At 49.8% G+C, this 16,831-nt stretch overlaps 8 protein-coding genes across 8 annotated transcripts; 5 read left to right on the top strand and 3 right to left on the bottom strand.

The window, feature by feature from the left end:
- The first annotated feature begins 2,665 nt into the window (after positions 1 to 2,665).
- Positions 2,666 to 5,416, top strand: BC939DRAFT_5868 (uncharacterized protein). Its single transcript, XM_051561764.1, has 3 exons — positions 2,666 to 3,251; positions 3,351 to 3,576; positions 3,695 to 5,416. Exons 1-3 carry the CDS (start codon positions 2,873 to 2,875, stop codon positions 5,280 to 5,282), a joined length of 2,193 nt encoding a protein of 730 aa, XP_051417912.1. The 5' UTR covers positions 2,666 to 2,872; the 3' UTR covers positions 5,283 to 5,416.
- A 520-nt stretch (positions 5,417 to 5,936) lies between these two features.
- BC939DRAFT_472351 (uncharacterized protein) lies at positions 5,937 to 6,476 on the bottom strand (the record flags this gene model as incomplete). The annotated part of the gene is made up of 1 exon (XM_051558271.1): positions 5,937 to 6,476. The coding sequence occupies one exon, from the start codon at positions 6,474 to 6,476 to the stop codon at positions 5,937 to 5,939; it is 540 nt and encodes a 179-aa protein (XP_051417911.1).
- A 621-nt stretch (positions 6,477 to 7,097) lies between these two features.
- On the top strand, positions 7,098 to 7,610 carry BC939DRAFT_472350 (uncharacterized protein; the record flags this gene model as incomplete). The annotated part of the gene is made up of 1 exon (XM_051558270.1): positions 7,098 to 7,610. One exon carries the CDS (start codon positions 7,098 to 7,100, stop codon positions 7,608 to 7,610), a length of 513 nt encoding a protein of 170 aa, XP_051417910.1.
- Positions 7,611 to 8,005: 395 nt separating this feature from the next.
- On the top strand, positions 8,006 to 10,231 carry BC939DRAFT_434311 (AP-1 complex subunit MU-1-like protein). The gene is made up of 6 exons (XM_051553360.1): positions 8,006 to 8,327; positions 8,540 to 9,013; positions 9,118 to 9,335; positions 9,447 to 9,536; positions 9,636 to 9,759; positions 9,863 to 10,231. The coding sequence occupies exons 1-6, from the start codon at positions 8,120 to 8,122 to the stop codon at positions 10,066 to 10,068; spliced, it is 1,320 nt and encodes a 439-aa protein (XP_051417909.1). The 5' UTR covers positions 8,006 to 8,119; the 3' UTR covers positions 10,069 to 10,231.
- On the top strand, positions 10,232 to 10,822 carry BC939DRAFT_498160 (uncharacterized protein; the record flags this gene model as incomplete). The annotated part of the gene is made up of 2 exons (XM_051559779.1): positions 10,232 to 10,282; positions 10,385 to 10,822. 2 exons carry the CDS (start codon positions 10,232 to 10,234, stop codon positions 10,820 to 10,822), a joined length of 489 nt encoding a protein of 162 aa, XP_051417908.1.
- Positions 10,823 to 11,401: 579 nt separating this feature from the next.
- BC939DRAFT_524388 (uncharacterized protein) lies at positions 11,402 to 12,524 on the bottom strand (the record flags this gene model as incomplete). The annotated part of the gene is made up of 3 exons (XM_051561253.1): positions 12,330 to 12,524; positions 11,970 to 12,252; positions 11,402 to 11,903 (listed from the first exon to the last, which is right to left on the bottom strand). Exons 1-3 carry the CDS (start codon positions 12,487 to 12,489, stop codon positions 11,402 to 11,404), a joined length of 945 nt encoding a protein of 314 aa, XP_051417907.1. The 5' UTR covers positions 12,490 to 12,524.
- Positions 12,525 to 13,446: 922 nt separating this feature from the next.
- BC939DRAFT_488635 (uncharacterized protein) lies at positions 13,447 to 16,334 on the top strand (the record flags this gene model as incomplete). Its single annotated transcript, XM_051559381.1, has 4 exons — positions 13,447 to 13,468; positions 13,557 to 13,696; positions 14,977 to 15,090; positions 15,771 to 16,334. The coding sequence occupies 4 exons, from the start codon at positions 13,447 to 13,449 to the stop codon at positions 15,948 to 15,950; spliced, it is 456 nt and encodes a 151-aa protein (XP_051417906.1). The 3' UTR covers positions 15,951 to 16,334.
- A 1-nt stretch (position 16,335) lies between these two features.
- BC939DRAFT_434308 (uncharacterized protein) lies at positions 16,336 to 16,795 on the bottom strand. Its single transcript, XM_051553359.1, has one exon. It carries the CDS (start codon positions 16,671 to 16,673, stop codon positions 16,494 to 16,496), a length of 180 nt encoding a protein of 59 aa, XP_051417905.1. The 5' UTR covers positions 16,674 to 16,795; the 3' UTR covers positions 16,336 to 16,493.
- Between the last annotated feature and the right edge of the window lie 36 nt (positions 16,796 to 16,831).

The following is a 16,831-nucleotide window of genomic DNA, read 5'->3' as shown; positions in this document are numbered from 1 at the left end:
GTGCAGAGCTTGGGCTGGTTCACAACGTTGTTCCAGCTGCTGCCCCTGACGACAATGGTGTGGGCGGTTCCATATCGGGACTCGACAGCAGAGACGTAGGCGTCGTCTTTCCTGTAGGAAAAGTAATGATCCAGCGTGGCGCGGGCCTGAAGGGCGTGCTCCTCAGGCTCGCATAGAGTCTCAACCCAGTCGCCGTGATCGATAACCTGCAAGGTAGGGCACTTCTCAGTCAACGAAGTGAAAATCGCATCGGTTTAATACATCTGTAGGCGGTTGTTGCAGGTTTTAAGAGTGAGAGGGGTTTAGGGACTTACTTGGACTTGTGTGGATGAGGAGGCGGTGGTGGTTAAAAATGTAGCAGAATGTAGTGCCTTATATACCCACCAAAAAAAAAGGTACGCGCTTGGATAAACGTTCGCGACACATGCATTGGGCAAGTGCCTAGGATAAGGTCAAGGCATATAAAATGAAGAGTGTATTGGAAAAAAAGATGAAGAAACATTCTATAAAGTGTTGCCTTGTTTCGTTGTCCCAGATCCATCGATAACCAACAACCTGAGAGTTGCCACTCAGCTTGGATGGGGACAACGGACCTGGATGGGGACAACGGACCGTATCCAAAAACCGAAGATTAGCGCGCCTTGCAGAGTATCTTTTCGCCGCAAGAGGGTTGCGGGTGCACATGAATGTGCATATTTCTGTGCACAGGAAAGATAGGACATGTAGTCTTGTGAATATGAACATGACATCGAGAGCTCTTTGTGCTATACGCGTGTAGGATATGTCCTCTGATTGGCTGCATATATACGCGCCCATAGCCCAGTATATTCCCATACTTGAGGTGGACTACCAAGGGTTATATAGCAACCCGAGTATGTACTGTACAGAGTATAGTCTATGCGGCTGTAGAGACCCGAGCCATAGAGGAACCGCGAACTGAAGCGAGTGTCCCAGAATAAGTTCTATTCCGATTTGGACAGTGTCCTAGCTTGGGCAGGTTGACAGCTTCAGTCCAGTAGAAAATACAGGGCAGGCGGTCGAAACGGCACTAGGTACCAGGTACATCATGAGCTTTTCGGTGCTAAGTAACGGCTCAAGTGCATCCATTTGTGCGCGAACAAGCAATAGTGCTGCACATGTAGGCTGACTCTCAGTGAATGGACCAGGAACTGCTGGTCTGTTCGATTCTAGATTCTCACGGGCGGTCCACAGGCGTCCTGTAATGGAGTTATAGTACTTATAAAACGTGGTTTAAACACTGGAGAGCGGCAACCTACCTTTTTTCCTGTAGGCAGCAAACCTGTTTCTCGCTTGTACTTTTTTGTGTAAATTGGTTTTTGGGTGGGAAGCAGTTTTTTAAGAGATGAGGGCGACTAATGCATGCTGCAACTGCATGTCCATCAGAATCAAGTGGGCGCCAAGGGGCTACCATCGTAGGACTTGACAGATGTCGAGGCGCCTAATTTCAGCCATTCTGAACACGTATTGCATAGAGTATTTACGTACAGCATATCTATGGGGTATGCAGGTGTGAACCCATTACATTGTTGCAACCACTTTTGCAAAGACTATTCCAAGACTTAGTATAACCGACGAATACCTGGAATTCTTCGCGAAACGGGAAAAAGCCTACAGCCGACCGTGTTGTACAGCACAGCAGGCAGATTGGATCGATCCCGACAGCATAGACGAGGGCGAATAGAGGTACAGCATTCAATGTCCGTCTTGTTTTTTTTTTTAGTTAGGTGCCCCGGCTGGCCTATACCTGAACACAAAATGCTACTAGTCTAATGTACAGTTGACAAGTCTATGATAATCAACGTGCACATCCATCTTTTCCAGAATGGACTGAAGACAAGCCTTTCGCCTGCGCAACAGCCTCATCCACCACCATCATCTCCCCCTCATTTCCTAGACTGATTCTAAGACGCCTAACCTATGTCTCGACGGGAAGACGTGTCTACCCCTGCTGGACCCCATGTTCCCGAGGAGCCAGTCGTCACGCCTACAAAGACTACGCCCACCAAGACCCAGTTTCTAAATAATTCGCTCAGAAGAGGAGACGCGCGGCTACGAAGCCATCGACGATGATGGTGTTGAGATCTGTCTGGCCGAGGATAGCCTCAGGAAGCGTAGACGCGAAGAGTAGAACGACCGCAACTCAATTTCAAAAAGGTTCACACTTTTCGGGAAAGATAGAGTACTGGTGAGGACTCTAACATATGTTTTTTTTTTTTTAGTTTGATGCCCCGGCTGTGGTCTGCACCTGAACTCAAAATGCTATTAGTCTACTCGAAAGAGACCCGTAAGCAGCACCATGCTCTTGAAGCTGAACCCTAACGGCAACGGACGCTCGATAACACGGCTGTTGTTTGTCGAGGAAACGTGATTTTTATTCACGTTGCCTTTTCATGAAGAAACGGCCCTGCGCCTCAGTTGTAGGAGCGAAAGGGAGGGATGGAAGGGACAAGAGGGACAGAAAGGGAAGGAAGGGAAGGGAGAGAAGGAAGGGAAGGAAGGGAAGGAATGGATGGAAGGAAAGGAAGGCACCGGCCCCACCTGCTTTTTGAGTAGCTCTTTGCTGGTAAGATTCCCCCCCCGTACCGTTGATTTCTTCCAAAAGAGTGGTGGCTCGACACCTTCGCAGTCCACAAAAAATCTATCGAAGGACATTCCCCCGCACACTGTCGACTCTTGGACTGGGAAATACTCATCCCTGCCCATCAGGCCCCTCCTTCATCTGGATCGCACCGCCTCCATCAACCTCAGCAACTTCTCCTCCTCCTCCTCCTCTTCTACCACCTCTTCTACCGCCTCCCTAGAACTTTGCCCTCTCCCTCCACTACAAACACAACAACACCCTATAGAGCCAATGAAGGGCTCAATGGCTTCGTTGCCCTCGTCTTTCAAAATCATGGCACACAATATCATAAGCTCCAGGAAAAGCCGCCGCCACCTTCTTCTCGTGCTCCTGTTCTCAATCATCATCTTTCTGTTCCTCACCTTCCAGCAGTCGAGCGTCGTCCTCGACCTTGGGTCCTATGGGGGGTTCTATGGATTCGATAGTTCAAGGCGGCCGATTACGAGAGAGAACCATCAGTATCGAGGAAAGACCGTTGCAAGACTAGTCGAGATCCCAGAGGCAACATGGACCTGTACAGATGATCATCTCTCGGAGGAGGAGAAGGATACGCAGTCGAACCGACGCACTCGACAGTGCGTTGTCGAGAACCTATGCGTGGATCGTAAAGGTAAAGGCCTCGGTTTCCGATGTGCAAATGGAAGTGTGCGATCCATTGTGTGTTATCGTAAACTGAAACAACGTTGTCTTCTTCATGATGCCATTGCAGGTGCCTTTATTCGAGGAAGCGGGGGATACCGTCTGGAGAATATGCCAAAGGTCAACCTGCTATCGTCCGACACGCAGTCCGATGTCTATTGGCAGCCGAGAGTGGAGCGGATCTGGAGCAAGACCATGAAGGCGCACTATGTCAACGATACCCTGTTTGTCCATGGATTATACTCGCCTTTCCATTTCTCACATTGGCTTTATAACGGCATGATGCCTCTGTACAGGTACTTTTTTCCCCCTCTATTTTTGTGAACGCACTGTCGTTTTAAACATTGTCGATGCCTTCTTGTTTTTTGTATCCCTTTTCTCATCAATGGCCTCATATTTTACGCTCTGGAGTAGTACGATGAGGCGATTTGGTGGCACAAAGAATTCCTGGACCTTCCGTGCCGCCCGCTTCTCCTGGGATCCGATTGACCGTCAAGGCACTTGGGAGATGGACCACTTCTTCCAAACCGGTCAAGAACTTGTCCTCTCCCAATATGAACTCGCGACCTCGTTCCAGACCTTACCCCCGTCTGATGCACCCGTGTGTTTCCGGAGGGCCGTCATCGGCTTGGGATCTCAATGCGCGTTGGATTACTGTGAAAAGAGCATCCCTGCGGAGATCTACCAATCCTTCAGGGACGAAATCGCAGAGTATTATTGGCAGACACCACAGATATGGGAAAGGCACCTGAGCATCATGAAGCAGACGATTCGTCGAGAAGCCATTGATGAGGTCCTGAGAAAAGCGAAGAAGAAGGACGATGGGACACCAATTAAGTGCTTGGAACTGGCGAGGTATTACAATTTTGAAGAGGCCGGCCCAGGTCATGGAGTAGAGCCGGAAGAGAAGAAGAACCGAGTCGGACAGCGGTTTCCGGACGTTTCAGATCCGGAGCAGGACTATCAGAATCGGTACACGGAAGCTGAAGAGAACGGGGGGAGCAAGCGAAAGCTGGTGGTCGGGATCATTCAGCGCGAGAAGTCAAGAAGGCTGATCAATGACCAGGAGCTCATCAACAGTCTCGTCGAAGCTGGATTCCGAGTCAAATGGATGAGTTTCGATCACGGATGTGGACTCGCCGAGACGGCCTACCTGCTACGAGACGTTCAGGTCCTGATCTCGCCGCACGGAAACGCGATCGGCACATCGGTCTTCATGCCCACGACCGAACCAGTACCGACCTTGATCAGTGTCGATTCGTCTCGGTATTGGGAGAATTGGTTCAAGTACACGGCAACGGCGATCGGACAGCGGTTCATCTCCACAGCCTGTGGACCCTCGGATTACAAAGATGAAGCGACTAAGGCGCAGTGTCCGTTCTATAAAGATTTCGCCGCAGGAAAGAAGCAGATCGAGAACAACAGGCTGATTCTAGGTATCCCAGCATCGATGGTCAAATCGGACGAAGAGAAGAAAAATATGTCGAATAGAGAGCTGGGCCGATTGGCGGACCGTAACCGGGCCTATGTCAGGGGCCATCCTGAGGCCCAAGCATTGGCAGCAGAGGAGCTGGAGATCTTGATCGGCGCCGAATTGCCGGTCTCGCTGATTCAGAAGTACGGTGAGGACGTATGGTCGTTTCTCTCGGAATTCTGGAAGGCGATGCCACGATATGTGGATGTGACACGTGTAATCAAGTTTATGCAGGCACGACAGGCGGATCTCGAGCGTGAGAAGCAGGAGAACCTGAAGAACAGTGCGAGCGAGACGATGACGAAGACTCAAAAGACGTTCGGACAGTACCTGGACTATGTGAAGGAGGGTAAGGCGTGTGGGTTTGAGCAATGCGAGACAATGTTGAACAGGAACGTGGTACAGGACTCGAGCGCGTTTGCGCAGTATTCGACGGACAATATCGACAAGTGGGGCCAGCATAAGCCAGAGAGTGAGGCGATGAGACAGGGGATCACGGAGCTGAAGAACTGGATCTTTGACGTTTAGAAGCGCAGTGGTATATCCGTATACCTTTTTTTTATTTCTATATGTACCATTAGCGACATTATTTTCCAGTAGTATCAAGGGCTAATATCAAAGCGGTTTATTGCGAACTGGCGTTGGACGAGTTGCTGTGGTTCAATGAAGGGTACCATCGATCTAGACGATGTGCGGACCAATTTTTTAAATGCAAGTGAGAGTGGTGTTCCATGCTACCGAGTCTCTATCAAATCGTACTTGTGTCCTCTGATCCATTGTGTTTAGTTCACGACATCATTGTTCCAAGTCGATAACCCTAACCACCACAATCACAATCACCGAGGAAAAGCACTCGGCTTTTCGTTGCCCCCCTCTGCAATGCAATCTCAGTCGGATCTTTCCTGCTTCAAACTTGTTTGAAAAAGTAGACCCTTTACCCATGTTATAGTTTACTGAAGAGAGATGCTTACTTCAAACCATTCTTCAAAAAAAAAAAAAAAAAAACTTTGTGAAAAAAGTCAATCCAGTGCACATCTTACATGATACATTTTTCTTTCTTTCTTTTAATCGCTCAGTATAAAGCAGCAATGTTAGCCCTATCCGCGTCGATCCTAACTGACGACAGAGCAAGCTCCAATACCAACTCTTGCCTCCCCTCTATCTGTGCTGCATTCCGTTTGTTCAAATTCGAACATTCCCAAAGTTGATCGGCCCCACCACGCGATTAAGACTCTCAGCATGGATGCTTGGAACCGACACGCCGCCGATTGTCAACTCCTTGACCCTCAGATGCACCGGGATGGTGCCCAGGGACTCCTGATGACCTTTCGCATCCGCCTTGTCCGACATGACCTCCAGATAGAATTGAGCATCCAGCGCAAGGCTGAGGAGGTCCTCGAGTTGCTTCTCGCCTATGTGCAAGTTCTCGGGTGGGACTTCGGAACGAACAGAGCTCGATATAGACTGGGATTCTGATTGAGGCACGTAATCAGGGCGGGTGGATTTTTGTGGTTGCGGCTCGTGTTGCGGTGTTGGCGCCGGTGATCGGACCAGGGAGTTATGTAGCAGGGCAAGAGATGGCGTCGGCATGGTACTGAGGGGGGGGTTGACTTGAAAGGCTGGGCTGGGCGCGTAGATTTGAACAGGAGCGCGTTCGACCATGGGAAGAGCGGTGCAGGCCGCAAAGTGAATGGCGACGGACAACGCGATGATGAGGCGCATTTTTTAGAAAGCTGAAAAGTGAGTGGAAGGCAAAGAGAAGCGACAGAGATTATCGTACAGAAGAAGAAAAAGTATATAATATAGAAGACGCGTCAGGGACGCGTTCTTTAGGCACTGCGATCTCGCGCGGCATTTGATTTGATGAGAGGCAGATTAGTGCGAGGAAGTGTCAGTGATCAATGGACGCGACGGAAGTATTGTGGATCAACTAGAGATGCAGACACTGATCGGGTCCTCGCTTAACCCGCTCAGGCTGATCCGAGAGATAGAAGTGAAGGACTGAAAACTCGCTCCTTGGTAATCCCATAAGAGACCCGGCTACTGGCTGATCGACTTCTTTTGTTGGCAAGGACACAGCAATATCAGAAGCTCAACAGGTCTTCGCTTCTCACAGGGTAACGATGGTGTATGGCGTCAAACGAGGAGGAGCTAGTTTAATAAATATCGTTCAAACGCGTTCAAGCATTGATGCTTCCCACAATATGAACACCCTCCATTTACTATAAATCCAGCTGGCCCCATCGTCGAAAACGTCTTCTCCTCACCTTGCGATTCACCTATTCATCCACTGCAACCAGTAACTTCAGCAACACCAATCACTCGAAAACACACTTCGCCATCATGAAGTACACCATTGCCCTCGGCGCTGCTCTCGCCGCCACCGCTTCGGCCGCCCCCCTTGTCGACCTTGGTTCCAGCCCCAAGATCGAGCTCGAAAAGTCCCCGATCGACAAGCAGATGATTGGCGGTCTTTCAACCCCCTCTGTCTTTTCCTCAACCCTCAACACCAAGACTGCGCCCATCAACTACGGAAACCTCAACCAGGGTACTGGCATGATGCCCAGCCAGGTCGTCCACTACGGCGTGGAGAACCAGCCCGACCATGGTTACGTCTCACCCGTCCTTGTCTCGTCAACCGGAAAGGAGCTCGTGTATCAGACCTCCAAGGCCGAAAAGGCGAAAGACTTGAGAAACGTGGATGCCGACGTTGGCACGCTGAATCTGAAGGGATCCACCAGGTATGTGGATATGGATGTGGACATGGATGCGGAGGAACACGAGAAGTGGGGCATGTTCCCTCCTTGGCGCCGCCCCTTTTGGTACCGTCCTTGGTGGTATCGCCCCTGGTATTAGCATGGCGGTGCGACGATGTAGTGGGTAAGTGGACATCTGGACGCCCCAGCTTAGGCAGACAGTGCGACTTGGCAGTGATCAGCCCCAACAGAGAGTACTCTCACAGCAGCTCTACCAGAAATAAAAAAAAACAAAAAAAAAAGTAAACCCTCAAGTTGCCTTGCGAAAACAGCAGAGGACGTGTACGGTCAAGGTCTCTTCTGAATATGACAACGAGGCAGCAAAATGTCTTCTATAATGAAAAGCGTCAATGCTATCAGGTCAGAGTCGTGTTTCGCGTCAAAATCGCGTCTGAGGGCTCTCGCGTCCAGCCCAGTAGGACCACGTCACATCTGCACCTGACTTTGTTCTTGGGCGCGAGAGCTTTAAAAGGAACTCATCATCTCACCCTTCATCATCTTCACCGCCAAACGAAACACTCACACGGATAGCCATCAACATCAGCATCGCATCGAGCTGTCCAAATCGAACTATAGAGCACTCTCAGCAACTGCACAAGCACCATCACCATGGCCTCAGCAGTGTCCGCCATCTTCATCCTTGATCTCAAGGGCAAGGTTCTGATCTCGCGCAACTATCGTGGCGACATCCCCATGTCTGCAGTCGAGAAGTTCTTGCCACTCGTTCTCGAGGCCGAGGAGGACAGCCAGGCACCAGCACCATGCTTTACCGATGACGGCATCAATTATCTTTATATCCGACACAATAACCTGTTCTGTAAGTCGTCTCGAACGCACATTCTTTTTCTTTTCAGGAGCACAACTCGCATCGATAAATGCAACGTTCCGGTCGCTTGAAGGGTGATGAAGGCGACTCCAAGGGATATGGAGCACAGGATGGACGCCATTAGCACAGCTTGGAGCCTTGGAGATGCTATGAACTAAAATGGGATCCTCGTCCTTGTCTTTCATCTTCTGATATTCTTGCAGTGCTGGCCATCACCCGCAAAAACTCAAATGCAACAACTGTGATGCTCTTCCTGCACACGATCGCTGAGGTCCTGACAGAGTACTTCAAAGAGCTCGAGGAGGAGTCGATCCGGGACAACTTTGTGATCATCTATGAGTTGCTGGACGAGATGATGGATTTCGGATACCCACAGACGACAGAGTCCAAGATTCTGCAGGAATACATCACTCAGGACGCCTACAAGCTGGAGGTCCAGGTCAGGCCACCGATGGCAGTCACCAATGCGGTCTCATGGCGTTCAGAGGGTATTCGATATCGCAAGAACGAGGTCTTTTTGGACGTGGTCGAATCTGTCAATCTGTTGGTCAATGCCAACGGAAATGTGCTGCGAAGCGAGATCTTGGGCGCCGTCAAGATGAAGGTCTTTTTGTCCGGCATGCCAGAGCTGAGACTGGGATTGAACGACAAGGTCATGTTCGAGAGCACTGGACGTGGTAAGTCGGTTGGGGCCTCCTTTGTTCTTGGGTTTATCCTTGTCAAGGAATCACGACTTTATTGACACGTTGCTTTTTTATTTCTATATCATATGTTTTTATAGCACCTACGAAGGGCAAGTCGATCGAAATGGAAGATGTAAAGTTCCATCAGTGCGTACGCCTTTCAAAGTTCGAGAACGACAGGACGATTTCGTTTATCCCTCCAGATGGCGAATTCGACTTGATGACCTACCGCCTTAACACCCAGGTCAAGCCATTGATCTGGGTCGAGGCCTTGGTTGAGAACTATACAGGAAGCAGAGTCGAATATCTTATCCGCGTACGTTTGATGTCTTTTTGTCGGCAGCAATGAGTTTTTTTTGAGTCTCGTATTGCAAACATGCAGCAAAAGTAGGCTGACCTCCAGTTTTCCCCTTCTTTATGGTATTAGGCTAAGGCTCAGTTTAAGCGTCGCTCATCAGCCAATAATGTCGAGATCCACATCCCTGTCCCCGAGGATGCTGACACGCCAAAATTCAGAGTATGATACGATGCATTGGAATTGGATTTTTCGAAGGGCAACTACAAGCCTGATCAATGGAACTCATACATTCTTCCTTTGTCCCTTCCTTTCTGATAGAGCGGGATCGGCTCAGTACAATATGTTCCTGAAAAGGCCTGTGTTATCTGGAAGATCAAACAGTTCCAGGGAGGCAAGGAGTTTTCGATGAGAGCACACTTTGGACTTCCATCCGTCAAGAACTGTATGTTTGATTGAATTTTGTCGCAGGGGATCTGGCAATAAGGCAGACCTTGTTCACTACTTGACTAAACATATCCTTGCGCATTCCATTTCTGTTTCCTTAGTGGAGGATGCTGACAAGCGACCACCCATGTCCATCAAGTTTGAGATCCCCTACTTCACAACATCGGGCATTCAGGTCCGGTACCTCAAGATCCAGGAACGCTCAGGATATGCAGCCCTTCCATGGGTTCGTTACATCACACAGAACGGTGACTATCAGATGAGAATGCCTGACAGTATCAAGGCTTCGAAAATGGCACCCATTTAAACAACACATTTTCATTTTTTAAGCCCATACCCTTCGACTGACAAAAATGAGGCGCATTCCCCTATTCTTTTGTATAACTCTTTTACACGACCATCTCATGGGGATCGATTCGGCAAAAAGCAAAAAGTAAATAAATAATAAAACGCGTAAACCATTTCATAACATGGACGGGCTGACGCAAGCGCTCCAGGGCGCCCAAATCGGTTTCTTTGAGGTCGTGCACAACTTACTTGATGCAATCCCGCTGCAAGTCCCAGTACAGAGCCCATAGAACTAGAGCACAGTCAACCCGTTCCTCTACTATCGATTTCATTAGCGAGGTCTCGATCTCCTGGCGCGCTATCTTCGCCTGCCTGGTACCTTCCGCACTGAAAATCGATTGGCTATGTCCAACAATTGGCAGTTTTGTAACTACCTTCAACGATTGAGGGTTGGGCTGATGCGTGTCGGGATGCTTTATCTTGTTTCAACCATTCTTGCGAATCTGCATGTGCATCTTGGGAGATATACACCTACGAGGAGCTTCTATCGAATACAGCCACCCATCATTGAGGATTATATTACGCCGGGCGATGTCTGGAAAGATGAGAGGATTGTCATGACAGAGCCTGATTGTTCTGGTGTGTTTGATGAAGACCACATGGACGATATTGAGGACCTGGATGCCGATGACGGTATTCTAGCATTTGATGGCCAGACTGAAGATTATGATAGCATAGATCTCGGCGACAAGAGCGATGATGATTGTGAGTAAAGATATTACGAGAAAACCAGAGCCCACAGCTACTCTGGGGACCAATTTGGGATCCTCATAATGTGATATCGTTCAAGGAAAAAAAAAAGTAATATGGAAATTTAAATAAAAGGGAGACGCGACGGGTCAATTCTCTGACAGATATTTTATTTGTTAGAACTACATCGGCTGACTGTACATTCCCATCATCAGTTGTTGAGGGTTCGGAGCAATGTTTTCTGCCCTTAGAGACATATTATATATGTCAGGGGTTCAGGGGTATTGGTAAGTACCAAATCCTATGTTGCCAGCAGCTCCACTCCTTGATGTGTCAGGCGCCGTTTGTATTGACAGTCGCTCAGTTACACTCCTAAGCCCCAAGATCATCGTTTGCTGTGTGTCGACATATTTCCGCATCTCTTGTAATTCGCTTTTGTTGCTGTCAGTCCTTTGGCTGATGCTGTCTACTGTGTTCTTCAATGCCGTCAGCTCCTCATCCTGCTTCACAATAACAGACTTTAACAATCTTTGCACTCTACGATATGCATAAGGCGTCTTCTTAATGCCTTGCCGGGGTTGCTGCGAGTAGGGCGAGTCCTCTCACTCTGTTGCTGAGCTGAGCGATAAAAAGCGGGTTACATTCGAGACAGCATTTGACCCGCGATTTGAATGTAATGTGGTCGACGACCTAGTGGTGGCCAGAGGAGCCACAAGTATATCTGTAGAGGCCAATGGTGAGGTAGCGGTTGAGGTGATGGGTTCAAACGAGTCCGAAGATAGTAACGATGCCGTTGCCAGTGTAGTAGGACCCATGGAAGAGGATGGCGGTGAAGACGACGAGGAAGATGGCGCCAAGTGCATGGAGGACGGCGCTGAGGATGTAGAGGCTGATGGTGCTGATAACGCTGACGGCTGTGATGGCAGAAAAGAGCGGGATGTTGTTGCGAATAAAGCTCGAGTAGCCCTTGCCGCTCTAGAAACTTCCTCCACTTGCTTGCCCTCCTTCGCTGCTGTCTTCCTGCCCTTTGCTTCCTGGATGTCGTCCACGAGAGCGACAATTTCATTAGCCACATCCGAGAACTTAGTTGGTTGCCAGAGGTCACTAGTCAATCGACCCAGCTCCTGCTCGAGCTCGCGCCGCATAGTAACAATGCGATTAAAACATTACGCCAGCGCAACTCCCGTAACTCCCTGAAGTTCTGGCTCTGTTTGGTCGAGTTCGGATGCTATATCCTTGAAAGTGTTGCCTCCTTTCATCAGGTTCACTTTGTCGAAGTTGTTCCGCATCCTCTGCCTAATGCGATCACTGAGGTACAATGTCTCTAGAAAAACCCTTGGCCGGTTTGCCTCACATAAACTGTCAGACCCACTGAACTCGAGCTGCAATAAATGGTACGGAGCCTCCTCGCCACCACCTCTTGAGGCTTCTGGGCCTAACGAGGCACTGGCGGCTAAAAATCGTTGGTAATTATCGTTAGCTCCGGATTCGAAGCGGATTTTCCAGAAACAAAGTTTCTTCCGAACTCACCATTACAAGGAGGACGAACAGAGTTTGTCAAGCCGTCCACGTTAGGGGGGTCTTTGAAGAATTCTACGAAAGGCTTTAGTCTGGCATACAGCGATTTTGAATCAACCCTCTTTCTCGGCCTAAGGTCATGGGCAGCTTCTTGGGAGTGCTTGGGTGGCATTGTGAGGGCAGTGGAACAAGTGTTGATGAAAAGAGAGTGATGAGGGACGAGGTGTTCTTGCGTTTGTTGTTAAAACGTGCCCGCATGCTGAGACAAGTTGCAGGACTGTTATTTCCAGCATGTGGCTGCACAGACCACTTCTCGGCAAGAAGCATGGCATCGCTCTCCTTGCGGGCACATCTTCATGCAACTGAGACGCTGTCCCTTTTAAAAGACAGAAGAGTGGAGAATGGCCGCATGTACGTAGACATATAAGTATACGTACGCATCGTATGAGGATGCAGAAGTGTGTGTGTGTGTGTGTGTATGGGCTACCGTTTGGAGGAATAATATGTCCTCTCCGAAGAGTTTGTCCTCTTCAGACTGAGAGGAAACGCTGTTTACCACTAGAATCTACACGGCCTAGAGCCGAGGAACACACTGTCTCCTCCTAAGGAATCTACTCGCGTGTTAACCCTTTTTCGTGCTCCATCCATGTAAACTGACACCACAAAGACCTTGTTCTCTGCATCTCATGGTCGCATTGACCTCAAAGGTACGTGGTTACAATCCTCAGGTGTTAATCTAAAGGGTTCTATAGTGGACAGGAAATAAAAACGAGCTGCTGCTAATGAAAAATAACTTGGTCGTAAAAGTACTCTCTATTTTTGAACATGGTGTGCAGACGACCGGGCGACGCGCCTCTACACAACCTCGCCTTGTTTACATACATCAATAGCTACGGAAAAGCCGCCTCTTCAGTATTTTGATTAGGAGTCGACCAAATCCTGGGGCACCTCATATGAATTGCCGAAAGTATGCGACTCGGTGACGCGTCTCTTTTTATTTTCTATTGCGCGTCGAATTGCGCTGGCATTTTCTTCCTTCCTTCACTCCCCACTTTCCTCCCTCCAAGACCACCAGAAGCACACAGATAATCCTCTCATCTGTCTGTCCGTCCTTCTCTTGAGGATACAAATGGCATCGCAGTGCCGTTCAGGTATGTTACTGTGCGAATGGAATTACTCATTCTGCTTCTTGAATTGCGTTTTGCGCCCATGGCTGCAATGCCTGCGCCTGTGTCTGAGCCCGCTGTTTGATTTCTGACCCCTTTTTGTTCTCTGCTTCGCCCAGCAGCGTCTCTGCTCCGTTATTCGAGGGATTCAAGAGCAGCAGTAGCCATTCAGCTGCAGCGGATCATCCCAGAGGCCAGCCAAGTCTCAGGAAGGTACGTCCTGAAATTCAGTTTTCACAGCACAGGTGCATTGTACTCCACTCTCAAGCGCCAGAGGATGTTTGCCACTTGATTCTGACCATATTTTTCATTTCCTTCCTTCCCTACCAGAGAGCGATTGGTCCTCTAACCCTAACACATGTGCCGGTCGACTACTGCGGCCTCCATGCAAGCGCGACCCAGCACACAGGGACTCATCAAGGAGAAGGAACCAGGAGTCCACAAAGGTATCATTATTCGCTGTCATGCCTGTGAATGATAGGTGTTTATATCGTTTTCTCGCTTCTTACCTGTCGCCTTGCCCTTGCTACTGTTTGAAACTGCATACGTTGTAGCCTCCGCTTCCTTCTGCCTCGAGCGAGACGCGGCAGTAACCACGCACCGTCCGCTCAGTCCAATCAGGCTCAGTTCAGCACGCGCTCAACGCGCCAAGGCCTTTGTTACCCGTCGAGTCCCAGCAAGTCCCAACAGACTACTTGAACCTATCAAGCTTGAAAAAGAGAAAAAGCTAAGTGCGCTCCATCCTCTCCCCTCCTCCGCCACCCCACTCAACCCTTCCACCACCCTTCCCGTCGTCAATGATTGCCCTTACCCCATCCGAAAATATCCTCCTCTTCGAGTGCCTTTGTGCGCTTGGTCACCACCCGCAAGAGTCCTCTCGCGGTCCAGTGACCTCGAAGCTGAGGGGCTGTCGATCCCAGCTGGGATTGGGTGCCTGCTGTGCTGGTCATCCAGTGCTGTACCCTAGCCGGCCCTCTCCTGCCCATCCTCCTTGTTTCTGGGGTCAAACCAAGATACTTACCCTTTGCTGTGTCCAGGGATCCTATAGATCGTCGACGTGCTCATGCTCACTCTTGCTCACCCGGATGGATGCATGGCCTGATGCTGAGACAGCGTCCCCGCCGTTTTCTCCGATCCTGGACTTGTTCCAGGTTCATCGTCCTGGGGGGACTCGACTATGGTCGCGCGAAGGGACACTTGCCGACTCATAGGCCAGCTGATTGTGAGGCTCGGAGCGGAAACATCATGGTCAAGGGGATGTCCAGCGGTCCTGATCCTAGGAAGGGACTCTGGGGCAGATCTGTGACAGAGATGGCTTCGTCTTTGAGGTAGCACACCGGTAGACCCATGGTCGACAAACCGCTACTGACATCTGGAAGACGAAGGTACGTTTGCGCGTGCCCTTTTGGATAAAGAGATGTATGTGTGTTGAGTTCAACATGCAGAAAACAGCGATATACTGACGCACTATTTAACTGATCCATTCGTGGTAGCGGCGATGTCTCGGCAACATCAAGCCTAGTAGTGCTCCCCATCTGGGCAGCGGGAGAGAAAGAGCGCGTCAGTCGATCAAGGGTCCTAGTCCTAGGCTGGACACATGCAAAGAGGTAAGTACGCCATGGGTTCAAGGTAGAGGTGGAGCGGGTAGGGAGGAGGCAGGGGCAGTGCTGGCAGTGACCGCACAGCAGATCACCCTCTCTTGGCTGAGGGGAGACAGTCCCGAACCCTAGGGGTTTGCTGGTCGCGAGGTCGGCTCCTCTGCGGAGGGATGGCCAGTGTGCATGGGCACAAGAGGGAGAGGGCGAATGGGGTAAAGTCATAGACGATGGGGAAGAATGGTGAGGAGGGACAGCAAAACGAGTGCGGGCGGTGCGCATTGGAGGGCTCTAGCAAAGGAGAGGGAGGGTGGAGGATGGCAGCTGTCCAAAAGCGATATCGAAAAACATCAGAAAGAAAAAGAAAAGAAAAAGAAAAGAAAAAGAAGAAAAAAGAAAAAAAAGAAAAAAAACTCGGAAAGAAGAACGAAAGTGGAGGTCCAGGAGAGGGCACAAGAGGAGCGCACGAGAGGCAGTGGGGAATCAGCTCGAGCTCGAACTCCATCAAGGTAAGCATCGTTCCCCCAATATGTCTTAGTGGCACTGTGGATCGGCTCTTTTAACATGAACATTAACTTGAAAGCCCTGCGCTGATACTACAGTGGAGTCAAGGCAGGTCGGCAGACGACAGCTCCAAGATTCGAGCATGATATCGATAGCAATGTCAGCAAGAACTACAGCTTCGCTTATAGCTGTATCAGCCTGCGCCTACAACATCAAATCAGCGCGCGGGCGCCTTCAGGGCATCACTTCCATCAACACGGACAGCCAACAAGAAGAGCGCCAGCTGTAGTAGCAATGGCATACACGAGATACGGATCAAGGCCGAGGATATCCAAACGGTGTTGGCGACACTTCGATCGAAACTCTGAAGTCTATTGACCCACAAGCAAGCGAGCGACCGCGGGGAGCGAAACAGCTCCTGCCGACTCGAGGTGAATTACGATCATCTTCAGCTTTTTTAGCTTATGATTTGTTCCTTTATGACACGCACGTAGTCCTTTTCCAGAAATATGGCATGCAGGGCGTCAGAGTCTTCACTTTCTTACTGACGCCCCTCCTCCATCCCCACTCCGCCTCCACTGCAGAGCTATTTTTTCGTAACCGCGATATCTACACAGAGTCTGGTGTCTGGATGTCATCATTTTGGGAGCGCGTCGCGGTCACCCTCCTCGACTTTTTTTTTTTGAAGGCCGAAAATTGATGATATGGGAGGGAAGATAGGGCGAGAAAATCGAGAGGACTCAAATGCACAATCGGCACTTCTTCGGTGCACTGAATCTCACAAGAGTCTTTTTTTATTTTATTTTATTTCTCGGACTGGGTGACAAAAAATAAAAACTCATCCAATTTTATTCGAGAAGGATATAACTAGAGAAGCAGTGCTGAGTATATTGTCGTGCCCGCGCTTTCGTTCACTTGACCCAGTTGAATGGCGTCTGCCGCTCGGCTGCATGGATTTCGTCCTGCAGCCTCCGTTCCATATCAAAGAGCGGCCGTAACAGATCCACCTCCGCTGGGATATTGACGTTCAAAGAGTCGATGACGATCCGTACCGCTGCCAGAGCTTCACTTGATGTAGGCGTTGGTCGCATGGTAGAAGAAGATGCTGTTGTGGTCGTTGTGGTGGTGATGACTGGCGGTGCAACCACAGCTATGGAATCTCCCGCGCTTGTTCCGCTCGTGGTTGTTGCTGCATGTAGAAGTACTTGGTGTTGTTGTTGTTGTTGCTGCTGTTGCTGCTAGGTTATGA

Source organism: Gamsiella multidivaricata, assembly GCF_025024155.1.
Source record: "Gamsiella multidivaricata strain RSA 2152 chromosome Unknown BC939scaffold_1, whole genome shotgun sequence".
In the NCBI taxonomy this organism is placed as follows: Eukaryota; Fungi; Mortierellomycota; class Mortierellomycetes; order Mortierellales; family Mortierellaceae; genus Gamsiella; species Gamsiella multidivaricata.
Note: the sequence above shows the minus strand (reverse complement) of the source record. Positions and strands in the feature narration are given on the sequence as shown.

What these genes read in the sequence shown, in the direction of transcription:
- BC939DRAFT_5868 (XM_051561764.1), top strand. Translation starts at nt 2,873, where the DNA reads ATGAAGGGCTCAATGGCTTCGTTGCCCTCGTCTTTCAAAATCATGGCA. An exon ending in CCTATGCGTGGATCGTAAAG is followed by an intron (nt 3,252 to 3,350) that starts GTAAAGGCCTCG and finishes ATGCCATTGCAG; the next exon opens with GTGCCTTTATTCGAGGAAGC. An exon ending in GGCATGATGCCTCTGTACAG is followed by an intron (nt 3,577 to 3,694) that starts GTACTTTTTTCC and finishes GCTCTGGAGTAG; the next exon opens with TACGATGAGGCGATTTGGTG.
- BC939DRAFT_434311 (XM_051553360.1), top strand. Translation starts at nt 8,120, where the DNA reads ATGGCCTCAGCAGTGTCCGCCATCTTCATCCTTGATCTCAAGGGCAAG. An exon ending in GTTCGAGAGCACTGGACGTG is followed by an intron (nt 9,014 to 9,117) that starts GTAAGTCGGTTG and finishes ATGTTTTTATAG; the next exon opens with CACCTACGAAGGGCAAGTCG. An exon ending in CTGACACGCCAAAATTCAGA is followed by an intron (nt 9,537 to 9,635) that starts GTATGATACGAT and finishes CCTTTCTGATAG; the next exon opens with AGCGGGATCGGCTCAGTACA.
- BC939DRAFT_434308 (XM_051553359.1), bottom strand. Translation starts at nt 16,673, where the DNA reads ATGCGACCAACGCCTACATCAAGTGAAGCTCTGGCAGCGGTACGGATC.